This window comes from Grampus griseus (genome assembly GCF_964374135.1).
Source record: "Grampus griseus genome assembly, chromosome: 4".
Classification (NCBI taxonomy): Eukaryota; Metazoa; Chordata; class Mammalia; order Artiodactyla; family Delphinidae; genus Grampus; species Grampus griseus.
The window spans coordinates 22,152,272-22,177,046 of NC_138997.1; the positions used below are offsets into that span (position 1 = coordinate 22,152,272).

The window sequence follows — 24,775 nt, forward strand, 5'->3', positions numbered from 1 at the left end:
GTTTTGTTTTTATATAACAGTACTTATTTCACCAATTAAATATTTACCATATGAGGGAGACTATGAAAAGAAGAAACGTAAGTTCTAATCCTGAAATTTCACCTTCATTAACACTAGTTACTTTCAAGTTCCCTTAGAATTTAGTATGTATGTATGTGTGTATATATAGACATATACTTTCACCAGCTATAAAAAACAAACGAAAACTCACTGAATTCTTCTACTCAATTTGGGATTGAGAGAGAGTAGTGGAAGTGAATAAACAATAAGAAATTCCTTCTCAGTACCTAAGTAATCAACATAATCAATGTACTGTATATAATATATATCTTCAACTTCTTAGCATACTGACTTTCTGGCATTGTTATTAAGGAAAACGGAACATTTCTTAAGAAAATCCTGAGTTAAGTTTTAGAATGGAATGCTTGTTTCTTTCTTTGAATACAGCAGAATGCTTTGGTATACTATGTTAAGGTTGAAAAGATACTAGGAATTGGAAGGTGTTGTGTTTTCTCAAATATATTGTGAGCAAAGCCTCTAATATTTGTGACCAAATCCTTTTTTGTTGTTGTTTACCATTTCACAATTGCCGTGTTGTGAAATAGTCCATGCTTTTAATTTCTTAGACTGTAAAATTAATACTGTGTAGTATTTGTCATACAGCATTGAGTACAATACCACACACAATTAGGTGCTCAATACTGCTTTGTGATGAGCATAATAATAATTACTTTCTAAACAAGGTCTACCAATCTCTATGGAGTGGAGACTATGATGGGCATTTGAAACTAATGTCACACATATATCTGAGTAATGAGATACATGCCTACATTTGTGTCCTTACGTTTTCATTTTGAATTTCTTTACGTTACTTTTCTCTTTCTCTCTCTCTCTCCTTTTTTTTTTGGTCACAGTATTGTATAATTTTATCTAGAAAAAAGGAAAATGCATTTTTTTATCCCACTCTATTATTAACCTTTCATACCTTATGTTAAAAATTTGGCTTATGCTTTGTTTTCTCTGTTGGGATTAGTTACGTAAAGTCGGAGTTTGTCTTTTGCTATAAACCTACATCATAACATTAAATAATTCTTTAATATTTTCATAAACACATGCAGCAAACAAATCCAGTTATCCTTCACAAGATTCTTTTTTTAAGAACTATTTTTTAAAAAAATAGAACTTAATTGAGGTTGTGCACATTAGGATATGAAAAATTTATAGTAAATTTTATTGTGAAATTTCAGTTATGTCCTATGGATGAGTTCCTAAGAAAACAACTCAAGAACTTATTTTCCAAACATGTCGGTTCAGATTCATTAAAAGAAACAAGGGGACTATCAATGAAGAAAAGACCTATTCTCTAATCCACAGTGTGCAAGTCCCTAGTCTTAAACATGAAATGTTTTTAAGTTAAATCTTGCTAATATTAAATTAAGCTAAAATTTAAGATGCCACTAAAATGATTTATCTTTTATGCTAGATTCATGGATCATAGTTTATTTTAAACCACGAGCTAGTAACTGTCTTCATACACTAGGCAAAACTCTGTTAACTTAGATACTTCTTTGAAATTCTGGGCATGAATTCTTAAAGAAATGCATGGCTTGCAAATTTAACTTTAAAAAATCCTCGTGATTTCAAGTGTTGACAGATTTCCTAGTAGACGAAGCTTGTCTACTCAGTAACAAACAAACAAAAAAAAACATAGGGAAAAAAGTTGGAGCAATGCTGAATTAAAGGAGGAGAAAATACATGCCCTGCCACACTCCCAAATCACTGCAGCAAGATGTGAAGGATGTGTGAAATGACAAATCCCTGTCCAATGCACAGGAAGAATATAAATACTGCTCTGAAATCACCACAGTGATGTTCTATTTGCTAGAATTTGCTGTTTAGGTGAACCCAGGAAAACCTCACCTCACTTACAAATCCAAAAAAAAAATGAACCAAAAAGAAATTCTGTTGTTTTACTGTATGCGACACCCTCCTCTTGTTTTTCCTTTTTCTTAGCCATAACATATTCATTGACTATTAGACATATTCATTGACTATTAGAATAGTTAAGTATTGTTGAGAAGTTTGTCTAACAATTTTTTTTTAATTCTTAAAAAAGGAAATATCAAAACATATATTGCATGGAGGATACCAGAAAGGGTTTCCATTCTGGAGTCAACCAGACCTGGGTCTGAGCCCTAGTTTTGTTTGAATCCTGGGTTTGACTTTAGTTGCATGACCTTGCACATTTTTTAAACTTCTCTGAGCTTCAGTCTTTTGCTTTGTGAAATGGAGATAACATGGACCCACAGTTTGAAGGTTAAATGAAATAACCTAAGTCACTGAAGTCACTAGCAAAATATTTGACAACGTAGGTAGTTGTAAAATTTGGGTCAATTTTCTCCTCCCTTTTCTTGATGGGGATACCTGTTCTGGCATGGAAGGAAGGTTGCATTTTGAACTGGAAGTCTTGGGTTTGATTTTTCACTTTTTAATTTATTAGACAATTCACTTGACCTTTCTGAATACATATTAGCTAATTTTTTCTGAAAATATATACTGGTTATATCCTATGAGAAAAATACATGAAAATGTAGACTTTAAAATGTTAAATAAGGGCAAGGTATTATTATTATTATAAATTAACGTATCTGAGTCAAAAATATATACAGATATAGTATTCAGGTTTCTATGAATCTGTTCTTCAGGGACTCAAAGAACTACACTGTTATCTTATTCTAAAATGTTACCGTAAAAATTGTCTTTGGTCAGTTTCTTCAAGGGCATATTCATTGGAAGTATCTCATAATAAGTTTCAAGATGTCCTCAGAATGCAGAGGTTACGAATGAGTGTACTGGAATTGGACTCCAGGATACTTGACTTTGCATTTCTATTCAAGCTGCAATTTGACTTTTGCTATCTTGGTTCTCCATATCATTCAGATGCCTTAATTCATTATGGAAATTGATGCTGAGTGTTTACCCCATGCCAGACTACCATTCCTCTTTACATATACAAATGTAAGTCACCTTTGGAAAAATTAAGACCTAGGTCCTACTACATTTCAAACAATAACTAATACTTTAGAAATTTTTAGAACCTTCTCTCAGTTGATAATGTTACAGAAAGTAAACTGAGGCAGAGGAATTACCCCATGTCACTGATAAGAATCCTCATCAAAGTTCTGCTCTCAAATGAAGTGACATTCTGACTCAAATGTATAGCTTCATATGCATCAAAGTTAGGGGATCACCAGAGAAAATAATTTTCAAAATCTAATTTAATTCATTGAATACAACCAGGAACCAAAGACAATGAAAGATGTCAAGGAAAAGAGAAAATATACCTCAACCAGTAATAGGTTTCGTTTCCTACTAGGAAAAAAAAAATTAACGTTCAGTAAAATTTGAAAAGAGAATGAGGCCAATTCATTTTGATCCTGTGGCAATACTTTGAAGCTTACTTTTTAACCTAGTCTATTTTACATTTCCAGATGTTATGAAAGGCAATGTATACAGAAAGCAGTACCAACGGGGATTTGGGTATTTCATTTTCCCCACTGCAGTGACGATTTGGGTCTTACTTTTTCTGAAAGCATCTTTAAAGAATTCTTCAAGCTGTCTGGAGAATGCTGGCTTGCAGAATTAAGCAGTAGGTCTGCATGGGTTGCTATAAGAGGTTGTAGTTGATTGATGTTGCTGAGAACTTCTTTTGCTTTGGCTGTGTTTTCAGGTGAATAGTAAATAAACTGGTATCCAGTACTGCAACAACAAAGATAAAGGCAAGTTACACAACGAGCGGAAAGACTTTTCAGCACTTAGTACCAGATGGCGAATGATAAACAGAACTCCAAATAGCATTACTTCCTGTTGAACAGATAAGAGCTATTCTAAGAGATTATGATATCCAAAGAGTGTTTAAAGTCAAATGACCAAGATATTTTGTAAGACTAGTTGAAATAAATCCAGTCCTCACTCAATCACTAGGAAGATTCTTCATGATTACATATGTCAAGTATTAGTATTCAAAACAAATTAGTATTAATATTATTAAAAATTATTAGTGAACTTGAGGTCACACAGTACAGAGAGAAAAGTATGAGCCTTTATATTTAGGCCAATATGAATATAGATCCTGGCTCTACCACTTACTAGCTGGGTGATCTTGGGCGGCCTTTACCTTCCTCATCAGGAAAGTGGGGATAATTATGCAAACAGTTCTAAGAGGTGGGTAAGATTGGTTATCATTCATGTGAAATGCCTGACACAGAGCAAGCATTTAATAATTACTGTGTATATTTTTCCCCATGATACTTAGGGCAGGGGGCATACATTTTAATAGCTGAGAAATGGGGAGAATATAAATTAATGCCAAGTGGGCATATGGAGAATTTTATTGGATAGAAAAGAGACATGACGGCATAAAAATTCCCTTATGCTATCTTTTTCATCACCTTTTTTGTTCCCCTTGTGGTTTCTCATTTGACTTGTAAAAATACCTAAAATTGATTACAAATGAAAGAATGACTGACTTTTATAGTCATCATTTAGGAGTTGGTCAAGCATGTTACGGATGTAAGAATTCGTGGAATGAAGGAGTCTTTGGCCAGTTTTATTAGGAAAAACAAAGGAGGCATTCCAGCAGGGAAAGAAGTGAAACAGCAAAACATCAGCCAAAGAAAAAGAAGAGAGTGGCCATGGATGGTGCATTTACACAGTGGGTGCAACACTTGGTCATATCCCTTTATATCCAATCATCAACGCTTTTTTCATAGCATCTTTGAAACCAAGTCCCCCCAAAACAAAGTTTCCTTACCGAGAACTTTGTTTATGATTAATTATTAATCAATTATAATTTATGATTAATGTCTCTACCCAAAACTTTATTCCCTTTCTTGTCTCCTCTGACCTCAGTCTTGTGCTCGTTGACCAGTCAGACGACTAAAACTGCTGTTGTCAATATCATCATTAACTTACAAACTCAGGTTGTTTCTCCAGGGCAGGATGAGCTAACAGGACCCCAAGCCATGGCCACCTGGTCTGAGAATCATAAACCAGTTATCCTGACTCCCCAGACTACGATTAAGGATTAAGGACTATCACAAGAGGATGATTAATCCCGACCCCCTTTTTTTACCCTTTAAAAAAAAATCTCCAACTCAAAGACCAAGTTGGAGTGGACCTGAGGCTTGCCTCCCCCTCCCTTGCTTGGTGACCTGCAATAAATCTTCACTTTGCTCTCAGAGTTTGGCTTTCTGAACCGTGGGCACATAAGCCCTTTGCTGGGTTTCACCTTGCAACCTGTGATGAGTATTTACTGAATATTTTCTTTACGTTTACCAGCTAAATTATTAACATTCCCGTAATTCCATTTCTTATTTTGAAATATTAGCATCCAATAAGACACATTAACATCTAGAAAGCACTCTCCCCTTGCCTTGACACTAATGATTTTCAGGGCAAAGTATCGGTTTCTTCAGGAAGACAATATAATAAATATTTCTATTATTTAATTTATTTTTTCACAATTATTTTTAAAAACGACCTTGGTGCTTGGACTATTCAGGAGATAGGACAAGAAGTTGATGAATGAGGGATACAAGTGTCTAAAAGCTAAGAAACACATTGCTATCCTGTGACACTGATGAGAACTCACTCAATTCTGTACTTGTAGATTTTTTTAAATTTCAGAAGCAGGAGCTTACAAATAAAACATACCACTTATTTTAATGCAAACTGAAGCAGATGACAAGTAACAATGGCGAGGAGGAGAAGGAAAACAATAGTCCAGGCCAATTATCGCTGTCTCTTCCTGGCTCATCTGATCTGTGGGACTGGGCTGAAGCCTTTAACAAAAATCATGAACTGGGATGTCCCCCTAATCATCTGTACTCAGACTGGATACAAAATTCAATCCACTGCAGTCTTTAGTAAATCAAACAACTCCATGTTATTTCCGCAAAGAAAATGATTATCTAAAGATACTGACACATACACACTACTATATACAAAATAGATAATCAACAAGGACCTACTGTATAGCACAGGGAACTACACTCAGTATTTTGTAATAACCTACAAGGGAAAAGAATATGAACAAAATATATGTGTGTGTGTGTGTGTGTGTGTGTGTGTGTAACTGAATCACTTTGCTGTACACCTGAAACTAACACAACATTGTAAATCAATTATACTTCAATACAAAATAAATGAATAAAGATATTGATGTGTCACCAGGGTGGGGATGATATTTAATACCCAGCAGTTTTTACAGCTGAGAATAGGACTTACTAAGGACTAGACAGAGAAAGCAGCCTGTGAGGGCTGCTCTGTGGTCCCTCTTCACTGATCTGCTCTTCTGTTCTTATAATTTGCTTTCTGGTTTCATCATATGGGGATGGATAGGCCTCCCATGGCTTAGCTCTGGGAAAGCTAGAGCTCTCAAGGCCAGTGTGGTTCTCCCTCCTTCTCTCCACAGATCTGTCCTCTTTCTGAGTGTGTCATTCCTGGCCTCTCACCTGTTTACTCCTATGCCCTCTTTTTGACTCCTCTATACATATTTCCTACTCTGCAAATTCCCTGAGTCTCCTCTCCATTGGAGGAAATACACTGCCAAGATTTATTTCTTACATCTTCTTTCCTTACACCCTAGTTCAGTGGTGCTCAAATTTTAATAGGCGTAAGATTCACTCGGGGATGAGGTCAGGGCCTGGGTATTTTTAATAAAGACTGCAGGTGCCCTGGCGACACCAAGAGATTCTGCTGTAGTAGGTTGTAGTCTTCGTAACAAGCATCTCAGGAAATCCTGATGCAGGAGGACAGCTGAGCACTTTTAGAAATACCCTCTGCACTGTTTTGACTGTGAGTTGCCCTCTACACCTCTGATCACACTACACAGTGACTCCGATAAAAGTTCCTTATTCTAAGTTTCTTATCCTTAACTCACTCTCATTTTCATAATGCCTTCTATAAGGCTACTTTTGCACTCCATCTTTTTTTTTTTTTTTTACAATTCTGTTCATTATTAGTCATCTATTTATTTATTTAAATTGAAGTGTAGTTGATCTACAACGTTGTGTTAATTTCCGCTGTACAGCAAAGTGATTCATTACACATATGTATATTCTTTTTCATACTCTTTTCCATTATGGTTTATTACAGGATATTGAAAATAGTTCCTGTGCTATACAGTAGGACCTTGTTTTTTACCCATTCTATATATACTAGTTTGCATCTGGTAACCCCAAACTCCCACTCCATCCCTCCCCCACCCCACTTCTGCCTTGGCAACTACAAGTCTGTTCTCTAGGTCTATGAGTCTGTTTCTGTTGTGCTTCATCTTTATATACAGCACAAAATGCTTTGGTTCACTTCTCATTACCAGTGTTGCCCCCATCATCCTTTCATCTTTTCCCTCCCAATATACTCTCCACCCTCTTCTTCTCCTTCCCCAATACATTCTTCAGTCACCATCATGGGACCGAACCATAACTCCTGGCCCCCTGTTCCTGAGTCAGTTTCTATTTGAGAAGAGTTACGTAGCAGGCATTGGTTCTCCTGGTTAAGCCTTTTCACGATGAGCATCTTACCTGCAGAGGCTGAAAGATTCATTTTCCACAATAAGAGCCAATGTTGGTGTCCAGGATGAAACAGTATGGTATGGAAAAAAAAAACCCACCACCCACAAAATAATTTTAAGTATACATACATTTCGTCTATGTATTCAGTGCCTTACTCTTTAAACATGTCATATATTTGAACAGTTAGAGCTTCTTAAATAGAAAGTTATGAGTATAATTTAATTATTGAGATAAAAAGAATATTGCTAAACTCTGTTTTATAGTGGTCTGAAATTTAAACTGAACCCAAACACTTGAATCAACTATCAATCAGGCAAAAGCAGAAGAAAGACAAAATATTTGCTTGAACAAAGAATATTTTATAGGAGATAAATAATATAGCAAATCACAGATAATAAAAATTGAAATTATTGTCATAATATTTTTATATTGATGAAACAGTGAATGAAAGTATATATGTATGTATGTCAATATATACACTTTAATATATATTTAAATTATTTAATATCCAGTTAATTAGCATATACACATAGCCATACTCATATGCTCATGTGCATATTGTTACTACTAGAGGTATCATTTTTGAGATATTTCACATAGTGAAATAATATTCATATTCACAAACTCTAGTTGATAACCGAAATGTGATTAAAACAATGATATATGTTCTTGTGTGTATATCCCACCTCAGTCACTTCTTGCTGGTCCTCCTTATGTCTCCTCTAGTGTTCCTTTCTTTTATCTACATGTCCTTCCTAAGTACTCTCATTTAATCTTGTGGTTTAAAAACCTCAGTTACGCTAATGATTTTTGAATTTCTTCATCTCCAGCCTAGACTTTTCCCTGAACTCCATTAAAAGCAAAAGCTCTCCTCTTGACAGTTGCAACTTATCATGTTCCAAACTGAGCTCCTGATCTGCTCCCCATTCTCTACAACCAGCTCCTTCTACCCTCTTCCCCATCATAGTTCACACCAAGTTCATCTGATGTGGCCAATATCTCTTCTCTTCCTCTCCTAATTTTTGCCCAATTTTTCAGAAAATTCTGCCTTTTTTTTCCAAACATATGCAGAATCCAACCACGTATTTCCACACTCACTGCAACCATGCTGGTGCAAGCCACCGTCATCTACTGCCAGGATTATTACAGTAGCCTCAAACTGGTCTCCCACCTCTGTCCATACTCTGAGACATTGAAATCCTTGACGTGTGCTTAGCTGGATGTGGGTGGGAAGCAGGCAAGGAGAGAGAAATAAAGCAGTTCTTTCTTAGTCCCCTGCCCACACCCCAAATCCAAGGACTTGCTCCACCATTTATCTGTGCCTTCCTTCTCCCAGGCCACTCCTTAACCCATTTGCTCAACCAAGCTACTATTTTGGCAAATGGAGTCATGGAAAAATACAGATGAGAGATGATGGGGAGGAAGGAGGGGAAAGGGAAGGAAAACAGAGGGAGGTGGGGCATGGGCAGATTAGGGTTGATGAGCTCAGGAAAAAAATGCTATGGAGTGATGTGCCTCACTCCACAGCAGAAATAAATCTCCAGAGAAAAATCTAAGGACTATTTCCACTTCTATTTTTTTTCCTCTACTCAAGCACTACTTGTAAAAATAACGATTTCTTGAATCCAGAGGGAGGGACAGATGTGCTTTCAGTTCTGAGAAGAAAACCATGTGGATAATAAATGAAAATTTACAGCTTAGTGCACTTGAATATACCCTTCTGGCTTCACAGGGTTTAACAATATGCTTCATGAAACTGTAGAAGGTAAAAAAACATACAGCTCTGCTTAGAAAAAAAAACTTAAAGAAAACCAGTATTTGTTTTGTTTACCTCCTATGGATTTCACTTGTATAAACTGAGTTAATTAATTAGTTAATTAATCTAAACTTAAATTGATGTTTGTCTCAGAAACTACTCTTTCTAAAAATATTGGTTTCTTGGAAATTTTAGAATCAGCATTTTGAACAAAGCTTGACTCTCTTGTTTATTAGCTCTGTGACAGGTAATGCTAATTAAAGGGGAAAAACCTAAAATTCATTTCATTTCGGCTCAACTTGCCCTCAAAGGAAATTTCCCTATTGGCTCTGGTCACACTGCCTCCTATGATCACACCACTTTTCAGCTTGAAAGTTCTTACCTGCGATTTTTTTGACCATTAGAACTAATATATATATATATATATATATATATATATATATATATAAAATCCTTTCCTTCGTCCTATTCTTGCTCTAACAAAAGGTTCCCAGACACTATTATATGACAAAGTCCAATTAGTTTTCACTTCCTTCCATGGCCTATTCCCATTTATCCTTGGTTTCACTTGCCCTGATTTCCTCTGCCAACTTCCAAGAGTCTGGTAGATCTATTTCTGCCTAGCTTGGCTTCTGGTATTTTCAGGCTCACTTCTCTGTGCAGATGTGATGGAGTAACACCCAAACCAGGTCCCCTGATTCCCTCCCATCCAAAAAATTTCTCAACTCCATCCTGGACTTCATTCATTCATACATCTAATTAAAGTACAGAGTAAGATAAGGTCTAAGAATAGAAACCATTCCCAAATACACTGCAAGGTAAATGTTCCCCTGACTGCAAATGGGCCTGAGGGATATTTTTAGAGGTGATGGAAATGTCCTAAAATTGGCGTGTGATGAGGATCACATAACTCTATAAATTAACTAACATTCACTGAACCATACACTTAAAAAAATAGGTCAATTGCACATTATTCTACACAAGTAGAGAGTAGAATGCTGGTTCCCAGGGTCTGGGGGTGTGGGAAATGGGCAGATATTGGTCAAGAGGTACAAAGTTTCATTTACCCAAGATGTATATATTCTGGAGATCTAATGTACAGTCTGGTGACTAACAGTGAAGTATTAATGGTAACTATGTGAGATGATGGATAGGCTGATTACCTTGATTGTGATGTTGATCTCATAATGTATACATATATCAAAACATCAAGTTATACACCTTGAATATATAAAACTTTTATTTGTCAATTATACCTCAATAAAGCTGCAGGAAACAAGTAAGTGTTCCCAGCATATGATATTGTAGTGCTGGTGATTATGATTCTGATAATCATGATTCTGGGATAAGAATACAGGGAAACAGAAGGTATATTTAGGACCCATTTCATTTTTTCCCTGTTAAATCTGATGTTTTTTATGGAGGGTCTCTAAAAAAGCCAATAATTTATTATAAAGCCAATAATTTATTATAAATTATTATTATAAAGCCAATAATTTATTATAAATTTATTATAAAGCCAATAATATATTATAATACTTGGATTATTAATGTAGAATTTACATTAATAATCCAAGTATCTCTCTCTCTCTCTCTCTCTCATTTTAATAGCTAATAATTATTGGATCTATAATATGGGCCTAGAATTATGCTAATTTCTTTTCAGTGATTATTTTATTTAGTCATGAGAACAACTCTCTGAACAACAAATATTATTCCATTATATAGATTTAGGAATTGAAGACTCAGTAGGTTAAGTAACTTGATCTAGAACATACAACTACTATAAATGGTAGAACCAGGATTCAAATGCAGGTCTTTATTAATACACAGTTTGAACTCTTAATTGTGTTTTACTATTTTATGAACATGGTATAGATCCATTTGAGATTTGAAAAAATTACAATCCCATAACTAACACAGGAAACATCTTTTATTTAGTAAAATAATGGTAGGTACAGCATATAAATATTAAAACAAAATATAATTGAAGAAGTTCTCATCTTCTAATTAAAACAAAGCTCATTAGAGAAGATGTATGATTCCATTTTACAACACAGATTAGACATAAGAAAGAATTTGAAAATCATCTCACCATAAATTGCTTGCAACAAATATTTAACGACTGCTATTCAGTCAATGCACTGAGAAAAGCAAAAGGCTGGAGTTAGCCAGCAAGATAATCACGGGATGAGTGTGATGACACTTGTCCTCTAAATGCTACAGCCAGGGCTGGTAGCAGAGAAGAAGAAAAAGGGGGATAAATAGCTGCTTCCCACAAGTCCTTGCGAATCTAAGGCTCTATATGGTTAATATATGCAAAAATCGCCCAGGTAGCCATAGTTTCAGGGTTTGTTTACTAACCACTCAGTACTATAGCTCTTTACGTTCCCGAGAGCTCAGACCTTCATTTAAAAGCAATGTAAAAGGATGTCACATTGCATCCAAATTTCCTAGGCATTTTGTTGTTGGAGATTTTTTTCATGATACCTAGTTTTCCATATTTGCTGGAAGTAGAAGGGGCAAAAGGGTTTTACAAAGACATTTCTCTTATTCTACAACTAGGAGAGATAGAAAACAAAAAGGAAAGTCCTAAAGGAAATAGAACTCTGTATCTATCTCTACCACTCTAAGTTAACTTGTTACCCTTTCCAAAACGTTCACCAATACCTGTCCTCTGTGTATACATAATTTCTTTTCTTTCTTTTTTTTTTTTTTTTGCGGTATGCGGGCCTCTCACTGTTGTGGCCTCTCCCGTCGCGGAGCACAGGCTCCGGACGCGCAGGCTCAGCGGCCATGGCTCACGGGCCCAGCCGCTACGCGGCATGTGGGATCTTCCCGGACCGAGGCACGAACCCGCGTCCCCTGCATCGGCAGGCGGACTCTCAACCACTGCGCCACCAGGGAAGCCCCATAATTGCTTGTTTTATTACAAGTACCTTTTTATATACACCTCTAGATACCTCATAATCCACATACTAATTTAAATGACTACATAGTGTTCCACTTCAGTGATGCAGAATAAGCTTGCTTAATCATTCATTCAAGATGTTTCTAAAATTTTACCATTATGAATAGAATCTCTGAATACCTGAAATATTTTCTTTTTTAAAAATTATTTTTATTATATATAATTCCTAAATAAGTGGTTTTCCTGGGGTGTATTTAGGAAAGCTGTAGATAGAGAATAAGGCCAGAGTCTTAAAAATATTTTACTATTTTCTTTAGCAGATTAAAATAGTAACTGATCTGAGTGAAAATTACCACATCAATTCATTCATTCTTTTTTGTAGTACAGATAAAGTAATTTACTTTGAAAATTATATTCTCATAAAGGCCCAGAAAGGGTCAAATGCATCAACTTTTAAAAAATTTCTATCTGGTGGGTAGCAAAAATCAATTCTTAGAAAGGTTATCCGTAAACTAACATCATTCATTCATTAACAGCATACACATTTCGTGTTGAAAATCTATTGAATGTATGAGGATGAATGCATATAGAAGACCTTGAGACTGGGTACCGAAGTCTGATTTTCCAGCTCTGTTATTAGCTGTATGGGCGATTCAGTCTCTGAAACTCATTATTCTCATTGGTAAAATAAATAGGGGAATTTGTAATCTGAGATTCCCTGTAAGTTCTAAGATCTAAACGATTCTTTAATGCAAAAAAAGGCAGACTCAAATAACTTTCTTGTTTCCCCAAACTTCTTTTCATATTGAATATAGACAACTGATCTTATTAAGTAAACATGGTAAACACATGGTGTATTTCCTGTATTCCCTTTCCTCGTGAATTTTCCATTTACCCAGTTATATTAACCAGAAACCTGAGTCCTTCAACCCTGCTCAGTCCCTCGAGTCCTCATCCAATTGGATTTAAATCCTGTAAAAATTTCCTTAAATCTTCTTCAACTCCTTACTCACCCATCTCCTCTCACCAGCACTATTATGATAGCCTAATTGTGTGCCCTTAGTTCTCTCCACATAGTAACTCAAAATGCGCCTCTGATCATGTTAATACCCAGATAAGAACCTGTCAATGAGTCCTCTTAGCCTAACCTAGCCTATAGGATGAGAAGCCAGGACTTGACACAGCAAACAAGGGTCCTTCAGATTTGGTTCCCATCCTTTAAGCCTTCTCTCTCTCTCTCTCATTCTCTCTGTCTGTCTCTCTGCCTCTCTCTCTTTCTCCCGGCTGCTCTATGTTGCTGGAGTTCCTAAGCGAGGGTGCAGTGAATGGTACCACCCTGCCCAGGTGTGCTGCACAGAAGCCTGGGAGTCTTCCTAGACAGCCCTGGATTTTTACCTCCTACTCCAAACAGACAAAGTCCAAACAATTGCCAAGTCCTTTAAAATATCTCTGTAACTGATCCCCTTCTCTACATCTGTGCTTAAACCACCCTAAGCCAACCCACCTGTCTTCAGCAGAAGCACTGCAATAACTACTTACTTACGCAAGCCTCTTGACAGGGAAGAAGACGTTGGAATAGCTTAGGCAAGGTCCCATCTAATGAAGATTCTGCAATGACACTATTTTTTCTCACGTCACACAAGCTGATTGTGTGATTTTCCCATGACATAAATCCCATGTGTACATTTTTTTAAGTTAGTACTTTCACTATAATCTTGCAAAGAATGAGATACTCTAGAGTTAGTTTCTAAAGCTCTGGAAAATACAGCACTTTTAAAATTTTCTGGCAGTATATTTGTAGATGACTATCCTTTCTGCTGTTTGCTGCCTCTAGAATGATGGATATTAAATATCTAAGCTCATAGAGAGCTTTAAAGAACATGCTGAAAATTACTCATCATTTAATCTGAGTACACAAGGTCTTCCTTGGATTAAAAGCATACTAGTTAAGATGACATAACTATGTCACGATTCCAAATATCTTTTTAGTTTATAGTGAAGAAGAAATGCAACTCCTGATTTACAGAAAATAAGTCCTCAAACCATATATTCTTTTCATATTTAGTTTTTTAAGCAGAAAACAATGTTTCTATAGTTCGCCATAGATTCCACATATTTAACTCCTAATATTCCTATTGATTAACTTTTTCTTCTGAGCTAAAACCAGAAGTCATATCTTCATAATTGTGTGAAATTAAAACATTTAATTGTAAAGTCAAATTATCCAAATTATCTTCCTGAGAGTGATGATACACTTAATATGTCTTTCCTCAAAAATCTCAAGATTGTAACCATTCTTTCTAACAATCTAATGATTTCAACGGAAATCAGCCACATCCACAGTGCAGATAAGGAAACTAAAGGGTAAAAGCTCAGTGGTTTTCTGACATCACACAGTTAAGATTATGTGTTTTATCATTTTCAGACAATGTTCTCTTTACCGAATTTATTATCACTCTAAATTCTAGGATCATTTAGCAAACTTGTTTTCATTTACAATTAAAGTCATTTTCTTGAAAGAGAAGATTCAATTTTTTTTTTTTTTTTTGCGTTACGCGGACCTCTCATTGTTGTGGCCTCTCCCATTGCGGAGCACAGGCTCCGGACACGCAGGCTCAGCGGCCATGGCTCACGGGCCCAGCCGCTCCGCAGCACGTGGGATCTTCCCGGAACGGGGCACGAACCCGTGTGCCCTGCGTCGGCAGGCGGACTCTCAACCACTGCGCCACCAGGGAAGCCCGAAAGATTCAATTTTTAAGCAGTTTGAACTGTTACACTTGACACAGTGCTTCTTGCTTCAGATTATACTTTGCTTCACAAGCTTTTGGGTAGGTGATTGGAAGAATGTTGCCAACTTTTAAACGTTAAAGTCACCACTGCATTACTAATATTGAACCGGATTTTAGGTTGGCTGTTTTTATAAAAATCATCAGCTTTCCTCTTTCAGAACACATAAAAGAATATTTTCACTTCCTAGTGAGGTGCAAGCAAACACAAACATTCTAATAGCTGACAAATGGCTGTCTGAAAGCCTACAAGACATTTTCCGCAAATGCCCCTATGTTTCTGTCACCTAGTTACAACACAGTGATCTCTTTAGGCAGACCAATTTGTTCATCCTCTTACTCCTCTGACAGACAATGCTTTCACTTCTTTTATTTACTTCTTCATATACTTAGTCATTCAAGGAACACTTATCAAGTTAGTTCCTGACACAGTTAGTTACAGACACAGTCCATGCCCCCAGAGTACACAGTCTAGAGGCGAAGAGAGGCAATGAGGTATGTTTGTACATGGGAGGCGAAAAGCAGATGTGGCCTGGCCAAGGAGTCGGAGAAGACTTCAGGAAAAAAAAAAAAACTTCAAAGCAGACCTGAAACTGAAGAACTTCGGTCTGGTTCACCGTGGAGGGTGGAATGAGAGGAGAAGATGATGGTGTGAGTGGAGAAAGATGAAGCTGGAGAAAAAGTCAGGGTCAGATGACACATGAATATCTTATGCACCTTGTGCTTTTATTCTCCAGGCAAGAGGCAGCTATGAACTGTTTAACATGATGAAATCACAAGATTGTATTTGCCTCTTAAGAGATATTATTCCAACCAAGATGAGGAAAACGGATGAGATGAGAGCCAGCCTGGAGGATGAAGACTGATTAAGAGATTTGGCAGTAGGATGTTTAAAAAATAGTGATTCTACGGGTTAGGATTATCCTAAACCAAATTGATTATTGAAATGAACGAATTCCTGAGATATAAGAAGGTAGAAGTGATGGAACTGATTTTTTTTTTTCTGGGAAGTGGAAGCAAGGGAAGAAAAGTAGTCAAGGATTTTCAAGCTTCAAAGTTGAACATCTAAATGGATGTGGTGTCTTAATTAAGAAAAACAATCCCCAAGAGAAGTTTGAGGATAAGGGGATGAGAGATGACTGAATGTGTCGACTTTGAGGTGTTTGGATGATACCATCAACGTGGAGCTGTCTACTAAATGGTGGTAACTACATGTCTGAATCTCAAGAACCATGCCTGGGCTTAGCACAGAGATGGTGTACGAAGCCTAGTACTTAAGAATATGCGGGCACAAGGACTTCCTGTATAGCACAGGGAACTATATTCAATATCTTGTAATAACCTATAATGGAAAAGAATCTGAGAAAGAATATATATGTCTATATATACATATATATGCGTATATATGTATAACTGAATCACGTTGCTGTATGCCTGAAACACTGTAAATCAGCTATACTTCAATAAAAAAATTTTAAAAAGAATAAGTGGGCAATTATGCACATTAATAGAACTTTTTTGGAAGGCAGTATGACAGCATCTCTAAAGTGTAACCACTTCAACTAAGAAATTCCACTTTTAGGAATTTTATCAAAAAGAAACACAAATTTGCAAAAACAGAAGAATAAGGGTTTACCTTGCAAACACACAGTTATAACAAATACTAGGAATTAACTAAATGCCCATCAATATTGTATTGGTTAGATAATTCTGCTACATTCAATCAATAAAACCCTACTTAGCTTTTAGAAAAAAAAATGAGATCTAAATGTATTGCAATTAAAGGTTGTCAGAACATTTTTTTGAGTAAAAAAATACTTGTTTACATATTTTATATAAATAATAGCTAATATCTATTAAGCCCTCATTATGTGCCAGGTACCATTATAAATGTTTGGTGTATATGAAGTCACAAAATCTTCAGAACAATCTATGAGGTAAAGCAATAATATTTCTGTGTCACGAGTGAGGAGACTACGGTACAGAGGGGTGAGGTAATTTGGCTAATGTCACAATGCCAGTAAGTGCCTAAACCAGGATTCAAATCCATACAAGGTGTAGAATCTGAATTATCTGAGATGAGAGTTTCTGCCTTGCCCCAGAATGGAGACCAGAAAAAGTAAACTGAATTACAGGAAAGTCAAGAACATGACATTCCTATAACCTGAGTTTCTGTCGACAAAGAGTCCTGATCACTGAAAACTCAAAGAGTTGGATAGCTAGAAAAAACTGCGTAGGGAAATGCATTAAGCTGTTCAGATTGCTTTACTCTGGGGAAGGAGAATGGAAAAGGCAGACTTTTCACTTTATGTGCTTCTTTATTCTTTGAATTTGTGTGCTAGAAGCAAATATTGGTTTTTTGTATAGTTAAAAAGAGAATGAAGCAGGAGAAGTTCTGCATTACAAATTCATTTAGGATCATATGCAACTTAGCGAGAATCCTTTCATTCCCTTATATTACATTTAGTTTAATGCTTTGCAAGTGTCATCATTTAGTTTGTAAAGTATGTCCAAGACTCAGCAGGGCTATTTAATTGAAGTATTTTATTCTCTCCTGACTCCACGCTATAGATGTTGTAAGAGCTAAAACCCACCTATTCTTGAAAATTTGTTGTTGTGCACAGGGGGCTGCACAGAGAAAAGTGCACATTGATGAGAAAAACCTGGTACACAGTTTTGGCAGACCTAGTGTTGTATTTGCTCAAACATGAACCGAGCTGAAATCTAAGAGTGGCCAAGGAGAAACTGACTCACCGGAAGAAGAAAATATACCTCCAATGAATCAAGTTATAATCAACACAAAAATTAAATTGCTATCTCCTTGGAAATGATATGTTGTCAACTACTGGACACAGTTCAAAAGAAAAAAAAAGGAATGAGCAGGGCTTTTATTCACACTTCTTATTTCTACAGCGTCTGTATGATTTTATTATACTTTTAAAATGTCTTTATTTTTTTGTGCTATAAAGTGTTTTTTTCCAAAAAGGAAAGAAGTATTTGAAAGTGAACAGGAGATGAGTTTTAGCTATAACTTGTAAGACTGATTATTAAATATAGTAGCTTTGTTGCATTGGGCATGACTTCCAAAAACCAAAAACACATAAGGATTTTTAAATGGAGAGCACTCAATTTATATACTTTGAAGAATTAGTCATTTTAAGCCATTTTGAATTTTTTAATTTATAATAGAAAAAAACATAAGATGTAGATTACATGTGGAAAAACAAACTGGAAGAGACTGTACCAATATGATCCCAGTAACTGTCTTGTTGAGGAAGGAGATTATGGGTGATTTTAACCTCCTACTTTTGACTTTTCTACATTTGCCAATAAACATATTTACAAAATTTGAAAACTGTCAATAGAAAGCAATATATTAAAAATATATATCACTAAAAGATAAAAAATATTTCTGTTTAAAAGATATATGACATGAGACATGGATTTATACAGAGTTATGATCTCAGATTCTAAACTGCTCTACCAGTGAGTGACAAGATAAATTTCTGAGAAAAACCCAGTGATCAAGATAGAGACATGGAAAGACCTCCAAGCAGGGGAAAAAAATTGGCTCTCAAAAATCAAATCATGGATGCAGTCTTATTGCTTTCAATGAATACATCTGAATCACTCATTCCCTTTCATAAAAGAAATGAAAATCTTTGTCTTAAGCATGAAAGTGAAGGGTTTGAAAACAAATATACTTGTAACTGCTGCCTAGTCTGCTCATATGTTACTGGAGAAAGTACATAAAAAGAAGAGTTGGAAAACTTTGACCATTTTGCTTGGATATCTCAGCTTTATACCACTAATGAAAAATGTTAATTTATGTTTTAAACCCCGCCCCCCCCCATTAAGCAGTGGTTAGTGATACTGTCTGATGAATATATTTCAGAGGTAGTGGTATGATTTTGCATCCAGTTCTCCCATTTCTGTTTTATTGGATTCTTGCTACACTATAGGCTACAGAGAACTTCCTTCCCTGATGCGGTATTTCTCCTTTTACTCAAGAAACTTCCTATTTATAATAGAGAATTGGGAAACTTCTATTCATATTTCTCCTTACAATAATAAGGAAAATTTTCCTTAGAAATTGTATAACCATTGTGACTGTATAACCCTTGATCTCATAAAAAAGTAAGGCTGTTTGTTTAACTCTTTGTATTGCTTTACTTTCCTTCGGAAAATTCCCCCAAATTCTAGTACGACTCAAGTGTTGTAAGCTCAAGGACCACCTATAACACTTCTACTGGTAATTTTAGTTTGTTTTCCTTATGATTTTTCCAAATGATTTTTTTCTCTTTTCCATTTGAAATTTTGGGGTAGTCAATCTTGATTATGGGACCAGATAGAGTGGGTGGGAGGTATGGAGAGAAAACCATGGTAGATACTCAAGGCAGGCATTTGACATTAGGATCTCTTGCAGGGAGTCAGCTCTGAGTTTGTCCCTAATGAACAGGTAGATCATAAGGAATTAATATTCTCCAGGAGTGAACACTGCCCCTCATTGGCTTTTCTTCTTTACAAAGACTCTTGGTTTTCATGAGGTGCCTCTCTATCTCAGTGAAAGGGCTGTGCTGTCAGGTCATAATCTTACTCAGCGAAAGTTCTGGCTTAATCTGAGGTTCCTGCTGAAATCACAAATGATCAAAGCCCGCAAAGTATGTGTTGTTGTGGTAGATTTTCCCTTTCTTTTATGAAATACTGGAAGTAAAGAATTGATTCATACTTTGAGGGAGGAGTCCACAAGCTTTCAAATAGTGCCTAGGTAAATCACCAAATCCAGAAACACATAAGTGTTTGATGAACAAGTGAATACATGGGAAAACGTATATATATTTATATATATATGTGTAAAACTGAATCACTTTGCTGTACACCTGAAACTACTACAACATTGTAAATCAACTATACTCCAATAAAAAATTTTTAAATGATTAAAATGGTAAATTTATATGTTACATATATTTTACTACAACAAAAAAAGCTTAAAAAAATTTAAAAAACAAACAAAAAAACCCCCAAATAATGTATGAGTAATTAGGGTTTTGGTTCTCCTAGAAAAGTCTCATGTCTAAAGCATGAAAAGCTCTATAATATGCTCGGTTTTATTCATCCATGATTACTCAGGCCCAAGTTTTCCCAAATCAAAACTCTTACAGCTTTATCCCCATCTTTGGTTCCATTTTGTAATAATTTAATGAGTTGGGGATTCTTTAAAGAAAAATTTCCAATAAACAAGATGTAATGCTTTTCTTCTGTATTGCAACAAATATTACTTAATGTAGATTTTCTTTCCTCCTGATAGATACTAATTGATGTTCTATACATTTTTCAAGTTTAACTCTTCTGTGTCACTATTCCCGTTTCTAGTCTCCACACCCTTCACCTGTCTTCTCCCAGCATTATTCACTCACATCTGTATCAGTGGTTCTCAACACTGGCTACACATCAGTCTCACCTGGGAAGCTTTTAAAACTTACCAATGCCTGGGCTCCATTCCCAGAACTGATTTTATATGTCTGGGGTGATATCCTGGCATAGATAAAATATTTTAAAGCTCCAAAGGTGATTCTAACGTGCAGCCAAGGTTGAGCCTGTATTCCACTCTTATTCTCATTTCAGTAAAGTGTTGGCATCCCTTTCCCCATGCGGTCTGTCACTGAACTGATTTCCAACCTCCATGAATTACAAAGAAGGTGCCTCTTCCCTCAGAGTCCCTAGCTGGAACTCTGACGTCCATTCCCTGTTGAAATAATAAGGCAAACGAACCACTTTCTGCAGCCAAAGGGTCTGGGGGAAGGATGTGACGATTAAAGGATAACCTGAGGGAGTTTCTATGTGGTAATGGGACAGTTATTTATGATGATTATGGCGATGCTTACTCTAATCTACACCTGTGATACAACCTCATAGAACTATATACCCTGCCAACCAAAAAACCAAAACCAAAACTAAACACAAAAAACTAGAGAAATCTTAATAAGGAGGTAGCTGAGTTAATAATATTGTATCAGTACATAGACAATTTCTTTAAAACAAGAAAGACATAAATATATATATATATGCATTGCTAGTTTATACGTTTATATAACAGGATATCAGTTACACAATTCTAACTTATTTTTAATGCTTTCTTCCTAAATAGGCTGGAGATGTCAAGAACTATTCATTGTGATGGACCAAGCTTCTTTATCCTAACCTGGTATACGAACTTCCCCAAAGAGAAGGTAAATATCATTAATGCATCCTGTCATCACTTACTTTCTTCTTTCCGTTTCAAATCTATGGAGTAGTTTCCGAAGACCACCATTCTTAAATCCCTGAAAATGCGCAGCTGGGGCTCCCACAGTGATGACATCGTAGAGAGCATCTAGAACAGGAATGGACAAGGAGATGAACACTTTGCAAACATTTATCTCCAACATGCTGTTTGCATTGAAGCCTACACACGGTGGGAAGTTTGAGAAATTATTCTGTTTGATTTTGCAGGAATAAAAATGAACTCACATCTCAAGGGGGCAAAGAGGAGCTAATCAATCTTTCTAAAAGCCACCTGTGCACCTAAAGAAGTTATAATATTTCCTTGACTTGTGACTACATCTTAATTATATGGTACTGTGTAGAACAGTATGTTATTCTGTATACTTACTGAGGTAACATGTTAATTGGTCTTTTGTGTATTTTACTTTATTGAGTTTTGCATCATTTAATTTGCAATCATATTGAAATTCAACAGTAATGAACAATCTTTCAACCAAAAGTTGCCGAGAAAAGAACCAAAATATTAATGCATTTTGACTCAAGGGCAGAACAGTAATAGTGCATTTTAAAAATCTATACATAGTAGTTTCCTGCCTGTATATACTAAATCTTACACAATTTTGAATGCACGCAATTGAATTTTGCAATTTCCTTAGGTGACATAGAAAGAATATACAAAATGTCTCTTGATCTATTTTCCAGTGAGATACTTTGTTTTTTTTTAATAAAAAATCCATACATTTAAATTGAAACTCAATCCTTTGATCTTCAAAGCCATCAAGTTTGATACATATTAAATTTACCACTTCAAGACATGCCATCATTTTTACATTCTAATGAAAAGTACCCCCATAAGAAAGAAGAAAAAGTGAATGTCCTCTTGTTAAACTACATTTTATTTGAGAAACCTAATTTCATAGTAGATCCTTTTCAAATTGATTTTGGTATTGACACCTTGGCTGTTTTTCTGATCTCATTTACAGGGGAAACATGAATTATTTTATTAGCTTCAAGTAAACACCATAACTTCTTCACAGTGGTTCAATCCAAATGAACCTGAAATAGTTTTTTTTTTTTTTTTTTTTTTTTTTTTTTTTTTTTTTGCGGTACGCGGGCCTCACCGCTGCGGAGCACAGGCTCCGGACGCGCAGGCTCCGGACGCACAGGCTCAGCGGCCATGGTTCATGGGCCCAGCCGCCCCGCGGCACGTGGGATCCTCCCGGACCGGGGCACGAACCCACGTCCCCCGCATCGGCAGGCGGACCCTCGACCACTGCGCCACCAGGGAAGCCCTTCTTTCTTTTTTTAAATAAAATATGTGTTAAATTGAAAAGACTTCAGCTGCACTCAGAGAACTCAAGGTCACAAAAAAACAGAAATACAACCCAAACCAAATGGTTAGTAAAGATACTGAACAATCACTTAATGGATTGTTGGAGTGGTGAGCTCTTGTCCTTTTAAAAAGTCACTAATCAACTAGAAGTCATCTTTTCCTAAAATAGCAACACATTAGACTAGTGTGAAATTTTCAGATTTCTAGTCCAGGGGATTTTAGCCTAGGGCTAAGAAGAGGGTTTTAAGATGCCCAGGGATGGATGGTGAATTGTATTGGTGCATCTGTTCTACTTCATGGAAAGGGGTCACAGCTTTTTTGAACAGTCATGAGATCCCCCAAAAGGGGCCAACTAAAGACTTGTCTACCTGCATTTATCTGAGAAACCTGAGGATCTTGAGAAGTTACCTGCTTTGTCTGAAGTCCCAAAGACATTATACCCAGGGCCTTCTAACTTCTAACCCAGGGATGGAGAACCAGTGATTTAAGTTATTGACTGGACCCTGAGTCCCTGGCTCCGGATCCCAGCTCTGCCATGTATAAGTTGTGCAGCATTGGGAAAACTACTAACCCTTTCTATGTCTCAGCTCCTCAGCTAGAAAATGGAGTGCAAAGTAGTAAAAAGAGGTTAGCATTCAGTAAGTATTGTCTATGATTATTTTCCCTATAGGAAGTAATCCTACCAATTAAGCAAAGAAAGCTGATATTTTAACTTTTGCTTATTTCTCCATAAAAATAAACTTTTCAGTCTGAAAAGGGAAGTGATTCTGAGGCTCAGTCTTCTGAATAAGATCAGTTCCTGTGTTAATCTAAACTAAATACAAAAAAAAAATCAACATGATGTTGTAATGAAATACACTGCATTTCTGCTAAAACCTGGGTGACCAGCAATACCAACAATATACCAAAGTGACTATAAACTGTATCCACATGTCCCACCAAGCCCAAATTAAATGCATTCCTAACTCAATTTTCAAAAAAAGTTGTCTATGGACTTTCACTGGATCCAAAAAAACTTGTAGCCTCTCCAACACCACCCAGCAAGAGGGGAAGGATGAGGGAAGTGGAAATCTGAGCGGAGAAAGCAGTCTTAATTGATGGAGATTAAAATGACTTGATTATGCAAAATTTGCAAAACCATTTGTCTTTCTCTGTCTGGCTTAGTTCACTTAGTATGATAATCTCTAGGTCTGTCTATATTGCTGCAAATGGCATTATTTCATTCTTTTTTATGGCTGGATAATATTCTATTGTGCTGACTTTTCCTGCTTTTCTTTTCTGGTTCCCTGTGACCCATGTAGACACTTTATTCCTTTAAGTCTTCCAGTAAAGTCTTCAAGACCTGAAGATCATTTCCAATTTCTCTCTTTCCCTCAGCATTATATCTGATCAGTTCTAACAACTCTGCTACCAAAATTTTATTCTCTCTTATACATGTTAAACATCTTTACCTTAATTTTTTTTTTTTTTTTTTTTTTTTTTTGCGGTACGCAGGCGTCTCACTGTTGTGGCCTCTCCCGTTGCAGAGCACAGGCTCCGGACGCGCAGGCTCAGCGGCCACGGCTCACGGGCCCAGCCACTCCGCGGCATGTGGGATCTTCCCGGACCAGGGCACGAACCGGTGTCCCCTGCATCGGCAGGTGGACTCTCAACCACTGCGCCACCAGGGAAGCCCTTTACCTTAATTTTGATCTTCCTCATGTCTTGTCAAGATTCCTACTGCCTCTTCAGTCCTAGCCTCTATGCATTCACAATGCAGTGGATTGTTTCTCCTATATGGGTGGCCATTCAATCACTCTGCCCAAAACACAGGCTTTGAGACTTATACCCCTCCACATATCTTTCAAATATAAATAGAAGAACATTCAAATGTCTCAGCATTATGCATGTTTTAAGTGCTCAATAAATGTCAACAAATAGATAAACTAATATTTTGAGGGAAAATTCAGTTTGTCATGTTTGCACTCAGATCATACATGGAATTACTATTCTTAGCTGAAGAATAAAAATTTTAGATACACTATCCAGAAACACATATATTAGAATCTGGAATATATGTATACATATTCTCCAGGGTATGGGAATGAATATATATCCATTCATGAATCACATTCTGTAGAATAACAGAGAGCTTATGATTATCACATG

General features: G+C 36.3%; 1 protein-coding gene across 4 annotated transcripts in view; it reads right to left on the bottom strand.

The window, feature by feature from the left end:
- INPP4B (inositol polyphosphate-4-phosphatase type II B) overlaps positions 1–24,775 on the bottom strand; it is a gene marked incomplete at its 3' end in the record, with an annotated part of 719,784 nt that overhangs the window by 136,836 nt on the left and 558,173 nt on the right. For all 4 annotated transcript variants that reach the window (XM_082653036.1, XM_082653035.1, XM_082653034.1 and 1 more), the window contains 2 exons: positions 21,295–21,403; positions 3,582–3,759 (listed from right to left, as the gene is read on the bottom strand). In XM_082653036.1, coding sequence (XP_082509162.1) covers positions 3,582–3,759; positions 21,295–21,403 — 287 coding nt within the window. The remainder of the gene's footprint in view (positions 1–3,581; positions 3,760–21,294; positions 21,404–24,775) is intronic.